The following is a 9,269-nucleotide window of genomic DNA, read 5'->3' on the forward strand; positions in this document are numbered from 1 at the left end:
ATATCAAAATTACTTATCTCCCATTAAAAAAAATAATTAATGATAGGAACTCCCCTTAGATTCCAAATATAAATCCTGATCTCTAAAATTTTCTAGTTCAAAATATAAGCATTAATTTTGTTTCTTCTTCCTAATTTGCCTGTCCATAAGTTAATACCATGGATAGTTTATCTTTGCATTTAGTAAGAGTAATTTTAGAAAGGCCATAATTTTTATTTTTTTTACAGATTTATTATGTTCCATTTAACTCCTTTACCTAGTGTCTATATGCAATTAAGTAAATTGACCTTACATTTTGGACTATTCCGTAGAACGTGTTACACATTGAAATATAAAGCTTCGCAAAGAAAAAAGTCATATATGAAAAGGGAATGAGCAAAGGTGAAAATAGATTAAATCAAGTTAGCCTTTGGCTAAATAAACCCAAGTCTGTGTAATAAATTAAAAGTCTGAACCTGACTTGACTCTTATATAAGTCTTTTTTTACTACTTAAGTCTAAGCTTATCTAAAATTTAACATGGCCTGAAATTTTATTTAAAAGTTTACTTAAAAGTAAGCTTTTTATACAGGCTCGCATTTTAATTTTAAATATCTCAAATATACTTTATGACTATGATAATACACAATATATAACCTAATTTATCAATTATAATATATAATAATTAAAAGGATTTTTCAACTATAATACAATAAAATACAAAAGTAACAACATTCAAATTAATATGCAAATTCAATATAATTGAAAATATAATTAAAAATAAAAAAAAAATAAATTAATTTAATATCAATGGTGACACTGATGTATTTGTAATATATTACATTATATGTATGTAAATAAGTTGGTCTGTTGAGCTTGTAGGTTATGCCTTAAAAAATATGCCCAATCTATTTAATTAAATAAATTTGAACCTGTAAATAAATTAAGTTGGATTTAAAATAAGCTAGGCTGGCATATTACCATCCTTAGGAATGAGTAATTAAAAAAAAAAAAACAGTTAAATCTAAACCATCCATGGACATTTGAATACTTCAGTGGTCCCTCTCTCTCTCAATCCAACAATCACCAGAGAAAATGCAGCCACCGTGAAAGCCTGAATTAGTGTGAACTGTAATGATACTGATTAACAGTGAGAGATCCATCAATCCACAACAGAACACCAAACATTGACTCTCACTGTCAAGCTTATTTCATGTGGGCCAACACAGCCCCATTGATTCTCAACATGCATTGAACCTCTACCCCAACCAAAAAGTCAACATCTCACAGTTAACCCCACTCTTAATAATTAGATTACGACCTAATCCACCCGCCATTAAATTCGGCACCGCATCACAATGGAGAAATAAATACTCAGAATGTAAGGCCAAAAAAAAAATTAAAGAAAAGAACAAATAAGCAGCTAGTTTAATCTTCCTTTCTCATATCTGTATAATAGATACCTAATCACAAGATAAATTCTAGAACAAACTGGCTGTACAATTTTTCCTCAGAATTATCAGTGCTGTCATGTAAAAGTATGGCATCAAAATGAAATTCAGAGAATTATTGATACAAGTTCGTCCAGATAAGTTGCTTAGCAAGAGGGAAGAATATTGTGCAAACCGGAAATAAGGCATAAGAGCTGTAGTTAGATCAATCATTACCCCCTTTCTGAAATTTGCATTAAAATGTATTTCAGAGACAACCAAATTCCATCTGCAATACCAAACAACTGTGTACCTGATGAAGGCAGAACTGAAATGACCCGAGACTTTAACCTTTCTATGCATATTCACACATTATGCTGTTTTTATGCATCTCTATATTTCAACTCAGAAGAATCACATGATGATGGAGGGGCGAGTGACTCTAGGAAATGAATGGAACAATCAAATAATAAGAAGGCATAGTGCATTGTCACACTCATCACTAGTAAAGATGCAGCATTTTGCTACATTACTAGGCTCCATAGAAATGTAATTGGGGCAAACATACATAAAAACGGAAGAAGATCACAAAGATATAATGACAGATTTCTACAATCAAAACCTTCAATAACTTCAGATTAGCCCAGGGAACACTGCAGAATGGAAGGGCTCTATCTAGTCGCTGTGCCTTCCCTACTTACTGACAGTGAGATAGCAATAGAAACTTACAAGTACAGCGTCCAATCCCTGCTTCTATATTCATATCAAAAGAATGATAAGATGCTACACGCATAATATGCAAGATCAATTTCTAACTCAAAATCTTATCACTTCCATACTCTCTCTTGAGGTAAAATCACAAGATTTAGATAAGATGCAGGGGAGCTACAATTGGATAGAATTGATTCACTATTTAGCTCAAAAACAATATTACCAAGGAATGCATCGAGACCAATGGATTATTGCCAATGAAACACAAAAACTCTCTAATTTAATCCAGAACCTACAGTAGATATAATTAACTAAAGAAGGAAGGAAGAAGTAAAGCAACCAAAATTATAATTACAGTGAGTAGAAGAATGGCAGAACAGGTCACAGAGCCAAATTGAGTTCTTGAAGTCTTGTTTGAATTTTCTGCAATGTGCCGTCAATCGATACATCAAAGGCATCTTTCTTAGTTCTGAGACCAGGTGAACTATTGTGCCTTCTGTACATAACTCTGGGAATCATCTCCAAAACTTTATCCCTCATCCTCCTAACTCTGCCTCTAGAAATGCCTCGCAACACATCGAAAATCTTCACCCCTTTGAACACTACATCCTCCTTCGGTATGAACACCGAGAAGCTCTCGAATTCGTTCTCCGGCAAATGCCAGTCGTACTGCGATTTCGCAGATTGATCCTCGAAGAAAACCGGGATACATCCAGCCAAAAATCCATCAAACGTCGACCTACGAGTCGGAGTATCCCCAGGAGGTTGCAAACAGAAACTTGCCTGCAACATTGGCCTCATGTACTTTATAGGATCATGCTCACAAATTCCGTTAGAGCAATCAACAAGGTCACACAGTTTCGCATAGCCACCGTATAAGGTTGAGTTTGCAGTATTATTCTCGCACTCATTTCTAATGCTTCGTCGAATATTAGGCGCGGCGGAGATCCCTCCGCCGCCGGCGAACATCGCCAAAGCGGTGCGTTTCGAACGCCTCGCCCGCTGAATCCAAGACTCCAATAGCTCGAGATTTGGCGGATGAAACGACGTCGGATAAGGGACCGCGTGTTCTTGCCATGGCCAAGCACGAGACCCCAACGTCAAAGCCGTTACGTTGTAAAACTGAGGCAACTCCAGAAACGAAGTCCCCCATATGGGTGGATCATTCTCCAACGGTTGCGAGAAATCCCACGCCGGCCGAGCCATCACCAGGAAATGGTCGTGACCCATGTGCCGATTCCAGATTCCGGGCTCGTCTTCTTGCAGAAACTCGAACAATTCGAGCCCGTGCTCGGCGCTAGAGTTAATCTCCGGGCCGTAGAGATAGCGCAAAGCGTCGAGGCTAGCATAATAGGGAAGATAAACCGCGTTAGCAGAAAATGGATCTTCTGTGAGACATGGGTACTCCAGCATGCGACGATGAAATATGAGTTCGAGCATCAACGGGTCGGTCCGATACCAACTGTAAGAGCGGTTATGGGTCTTCTGGCCAAGGCCATGATTGGCCAAGTAAGGGCAAAAGTCGTCGAAAAGCGGGTATTCGGAGCAATTCATGAGCAGATCGAGGTTGAAGCGCGGAGGGAGACTCCGGAGGTAGATCCAACGGTTGTCGCAGCCATCTTCGTCTGATTCATCACTGGAAGTTGCTTGAGAGACAGCAAAGCAGAAGAAGAAGGAGAATAACAAGAGGGTGATGAAAACAAGGGTGGACAAAAGTGAAGCCATAGGAGAAATGTGGATTTTTACAGAAATGAAGAAGATGCTATATAGGAGTAACAATGCAGACAAGCTGGAGGCTTTTTCTTCTTTGATTCACCATGACGGTGAATTCTGGATTTAATCCTTCCTGTCTCTTCTCCCTTTTCGGAATCTGAGGGAAAATTACAACTCTGATTATTACTATTTTATTACCATTGAAGGAGTGGTATAGTGCTTGTCCTATCTGTTGTGGTCGTGATTGTGAACAAGGAGCATATATTGGAATCAGACAGGAAGTGGGATACAAAAATTATTTAATTAAGAAAAGAGAGAGAATTCAGTTTAGCGACGAAGTAGAGGGTTTTGAGGTTTGACGTGGCGAAGTTTGACCCAGCAGTTGTCGGTGGAGGAAACAACGGCTCAGGACAGGACGGAACACTCAGCAGTGCCACCAGATGCGGCGGCGTCTTGACACAGTATTTACGCCTTTACGGTCCGTTCGTGGAGAAACTAGAAATGGAATTTTCTTACTTATCCGGTGGATGTGTGTATCAGTGTAGGACTGAAGGTTGTAATGAACCATGCTACATGAAAATGTGCGAAATCCATGCTATGGTTAATAATCTGTGAATCATGTAATTTATTATAAATTTCTAAAAACTATATTTTATATTGATAATCAATATTTAAAATATTATTGATAAAATTATTATTTTTAATTAGAATATGAAAAATGTAATTTTCCATTCCAACATTGTCCAGCTCCTGGCCTCCTCCACTCTGATCAATGCCTGTTATTTCTATTAATTTTAATTTTAAATAAATAGTAAATAAGTTTATTCACATATTTTAACAAGTTTGAAAAAATGAGATACATATTTATTTTGTTATTGATATTTTTTTAATAAAATCCGATGTAAAATTGAAACAAATGATCGTTTACACTGCACTACATGGTTTGAGAAATAAGGCGCAAGATTCATCTTTTGTAATCAGTTCAGTTTGTTAAAATTTACAATCCATCATAGTTAAGAAAATTGGGTACATTAATTTTTTTTATTATGTATTGATATGTTTTTATTAAAGGTAATCTTATTTGACACAGGTTTTTAATCCAACAACTATACCGTTCAAGTATTTATTGTGCCAAGTGTGGAATACTATATATATTTTAAAAAAAAAAACTTGCAGTAAATGATCAGGCAAAATATGTTGTAAATGACATGTAAATGATATGTTGGTTAAAAAAAATGACACTATGAAATTAAAATATTAAAAATTTTCAAATTAAAAACAGGCAGCCAAATATTTTACAAGTAAACTGAACAAGATACTGCAAAGTGCTGCCTTAATTTTTTTACTCTTTTCTTTTCAGATTTATTATCATTATTTTTTATTGTTGTGAAAGGGAGAAATTTTCCCAAGCGAAACCATGGGGCTATTGGCCATAAAAAAAAATAAATAAAATAAATAAAAAGGAAATTGATTGTCTCTGTTTGCAATGAGAGAATATAAGTGCAAAAGTAACCAAAGTATTCAATACTAGAGATTGGCCAAAAAAAAAGATATTCGACACTAAGATAACTTAGCACGAATAAAAGTGATAAATTTAATAAACTTCATTTAATAAATAATTGAAAGCAGGATAAACCGGAAAAGGCAAATGACATAAAAGGGCTTGCTTGCCTTCCTCATATTGCTTTCAATGACCATAATTAAAAAGTTCCCACTCACGCCGAAAGCAAGCCTCTCAAATGAAGAAGTCTCCCATAGAGTCATAGTTATGCACTTTAGATCTATCTTCATATTTCATTTCATTATTCACTTCCCTTCTCATTTTTTCAAAAAGTGAAACTCAAAATTACACATGCAGAAAAAAATGAAAAATATTTTTTGTATTTATTAGTCTCTTTTTTTTTTTGCCAGCATTAATTAGTCTTTGTTAAAACCGTACTATTCCATATTATATGTTAATCTCGTAATTTTTACACTCTATTATAGTGAAATTGAATTGAAGTTTAACGAAGTTACGCGTAGCAATTCCTGGATATAAAACATTATTTTATTTCTTAGTAACTTTTAAAACTATATATTTATTGATGACACTTGTAATATTTTATTCTGAATAAGATCAATTATTTATGCATAGTAAAGACGAGACCCACTCTCTCACTCCAAGTTCTCTGCCACTGTAGAGAGAATAGCCACACCCCCACGCCAAAGCTCTCTCTCTCTTCTCTCTCTCTCTTTCTCTGTAGCTATATATCTATAGTTGAGCTTCGAGCAGTCTTTGGTTGAGAGCAATGGGGCAGGAATCTTTTATATATAGCTTCGTCGCTCGGGGGACGATGGTCTTAGCTGAGTACACTGAGTTCACCGGCAACTTCCCGGCGATTGCAGCTCAGTGTCTTCAGAAACTACCTTCCTCCAACAACAAGTTCACTTACAATTGTGACCACCACACCTTCAATTTTCTACTCGAGGATGGTTACGGTAATCCTGCACTATTCTGATCTCTCTCTCTCTCTCTCTCTTGCATGACTCTGATGTTAGAAATTTCCTTGCAATTTAGAAAGTATCCCTCAGAGCAATCTAATTATGCTAATTTGACAAAATTTCCATGAGATTTAGAAATCCCTTTTTTGTGCTTAGGAACCCTAGAATTGGGATCTTTTGATTTGTTGTTTGTTCATTTAAAATTAACTCAAAGCTGTGCTAAGATTATGCTTTGGTATACCTGTGCTCATTTTGGTTTCGGTCAAGTTGAATGATGGCTGCATACTTTCGAGATTGGTTATGTTTTTTCTTCGCTCTGAATTGGAAATTGAGATCTGCGAATTTTTCAGCATGTGAATCACATTTTTTATCAATGAAAATGGAATAGAAGTTGGATTGAATTTTGATGTACTGGATCTGGTTTTGAAGCAGATTCAACTTACTATGGGGCCGTTCACATGGCACAATGATTTCCGTTTTTGGTTCTGTTTAGCAGTTTGATTTTGATTTTCCTCTATGTTTGTTTACTTTTGTCGGTTCAGTCATAAGTTTTGTTACCTGCCCATCCGACTAACGAAGATGAATTTGAATGAGAAGTAGAATTTGCGTTCTGAAAGTCGAACTAAGTTTTGTTTCTTAGAAGCATTGGGTTTACAGGAGTTCATTTTGCATGGCTCTACTTCGACATTGAATTCTGCTTTGAAATTTAGAGGACTGTTTGTTATTCAACTAATAGATGAAGAGGCATTTATCACTGATCAATGCAAACGATATATGGAGACCTTTTTTCTTTCATGTTTATGCGTGCGTGGCCCTTTTTCTTGTCAAAGAATAGTTCTCTCCCATGATTGGGCTCTCTTTGATGTTGAAAATTTTCATTTTTCTTTTACTTTGTAGCCCATACATCCTTGATTGATAACGCGTGTTTGGTACCATGCATCCATGGTAACGCTTCATTTCAATGTTTTCCTTTGCTTCCCTTAATCTTGAGATATCAGACGTCTTGGTAGGACTTGAATCAAAGTCTTCAAACAAGATTTATCTTGAGACTGAAGTTGTGATAGCAATCCTGCAAAACTTCCTGTTGAGAATTTGAGATACCTTCTGGCTGGCCTTAGGGGTAATAAAAAATGCATGGCCAGTTTCGTGATTCCATGATGACAAATACATGATTGTCAACTCCAAAATGTTGGTGCCTTACTTTTGTCAGCAACTATTACCGCTGCTTCCATAACCTCCACAAATTATATTTTGACTTCATTGGATCATTTTGCCATACTGCTGAAACTCAAGATTTACTTCATCATTAAGTTACACACAATGACAACTTATGCTTTGTTTGATGAACGGGATTTCTTGCAGCTTACTGTGTTGTTGCAAAGGAATCTGTTAGCAAGCAGATCTCCATTGCTTTCCTAGAACGTGTCAAAGCAGACTTTAAGAAAAGATATGGTGGTGGAAAAGCAGATACAGCTGTTGGCAAAAGTCTCAACAAGGAGTTTGGGTACACTCATTTCTTCCTAATCCCTTTGTTGATATGTTAATGCATGGATAGAAAAGTTTGCTTCTGAAGATGAATGATATCATGAATGAATGTACATTTGCAGACCGGTTATGAAAGAGCATATGAAGTATATCATAGACCATGCTGAGGAGATTGAAAAGCTAATAAAAGTGAAAGCTCAAGTTTCAGAAGTTAAAAGTATAATGTTAGAGAACATCGACAAGGTACCTTAATTTTTTCAGGTGTAAAACATGGAAGTACCTTAATTTTTCAGGTGTAAAACATGGAAATATTTTTTATATTCATTCATTTCTTAGTGCATTGTCTCTTTGTATCCTTCTCTAATTTATAATTCATTGCAATTTCATGTTTTTCTCTCATGTAAGAAAAACTCCATCTTTCTCTGCTTGTGGCATTTTACTTCCATCATAGCAATGGCGGTACTTGGTAAAGCAATAAACATCTGTGCTTAACACCCCCCCCCCCCAGTATTGTTGGGGACAACTTGTAGTGGAAGTTCAATAACTATTCCTGTAGTTTAGAATTGAGCTTCGTTTGGTCCTTGTCACATTTGCAAATATGTATCTTCATGAAGTTTCTTTGCATGGATTAATGTTTTTCACACGTTCCCCATTTTCTCCTGGGTGTAATATTTGAAGTTCATTATATTAAGATGCATATGATCATTATGATGTAATACATTCTGATCTTTGTTTTCATCATTGCACATGCTTTCAGGCTATTGACAGAGGAGAAAATCTAACCATCCTTGCGGACAAGACAGAAACATTGAAGTCACAGGTAAGTTGACTAAAGTTAGACAACCAACCTTTCTGGTCATATGTTTTCTAGGGCTGAGAATCGCATGTGTTTATTTTCAGGCCCAAGAATTCAAAAGCAAGGAACACAGGTCCGTCGGAAGATGTGGTACCAGAACATGAAAATCAAGTTGATTGTTCTTGGAATTTTGTTGTTTTTAGTCCTCGTTATCTGGCTCTCTGTTTGCCACGGATTTGACTGTACAAATGACCCGTGATCTTTCAGTTTATATATTGGTTCTTTATAATGGTGTCTACATGTAGTGAATAGGGAAGAAAATCTGGTTTGAAGGGGATTTTGGCCACTAAAAAGAAAAGGTTTACTACCATCTTTGCTGGCCGGTATCCTGTAGTATTTACAAATTCTTAAAAAGAGGAAGGAGAATGTCACTATATCATGTGCTGGAAAAATACTGTGTTGTAGTTTTCTTTTTCTTTTTTTTTTTTAAGTACGAAAATGTAATTTTTGTTTCACAGTTTGATCTTGAACCATGTGATTTTGGCTCCCCTGTTGAAGGGTGTTTTTGTTTCATATCATTTTCTTATGTGACAACCATGTAACTGTTCATCCAGATTTAAATTGCGTTGGGTCTTAAGGGGAAGTAAAGTCTCCTAATTGAGCCTTTTTAATTTT

General features: G+C 35.9%; 2 protein-coding genes across 2 annotated transcripts; one reads left to right on the plus strand and one right to left on the minus strand.

Annotated features, from left to right (window-relative positions):
* Positions 1-2,299: 2,299 nt before the first annotated feature.
* LOC129298964 (probable xyloglucan galactosyltransferase GT19) lies at positions 2,300-4,083 on the minus strand. The gene has a single exon (XM_054937402.1). The coding sequence runs from the start codon at positions 3,842-3,844 to the stop codon at positions 2,501-2,503; it is 1,344 nt and encodes a 447-aa protein (XP_054793377.1). The 5' UTR covers positions 3,845-4,083; the 3' UTR covers positions 2,300-2,500.
* A 1,906-nt stretch (positions 4,084-5,989) lies between these two features.
* Positions 5,990-8,888, plus strand: LOC129298966 (vesicle-associated membrane protein 724-like). The gene is given in 6 exon segments (XM_054937403.1): positions 5,990-6,310; positions 7,676-7,817; positions 7,921-8,041; positions 8,556-8,618; positions 8,699-8,711; positions 8,714-8,888. Coding segments are annotated over 6 exon segments (669 nt in total). The 5' UTR covers positions 5,990-6,120; the 3' UTR covers positions 8,854-8,888.
* Positions 8,889-9,269: the final 381 nt, after the last annotated feature.

Source organism: Prosopis cineraria, unplaced genomic scaffold, assembly GCF_029017545.1.
Source record: "Prosopis cineraria cultivar Desert tree isolate PC_DT_omini unplaced genomic scaffold, ASM2901754v1 PC981, whole genome shotgun sequence".
NCBI classification, from domain to species: domain Eukaryota; kingdom Viridiplantae; phylum Streptophyta; class Magnoliopsida; order Fabales; family Fabaceae; genus Prosopis; species Prosopis cineraria.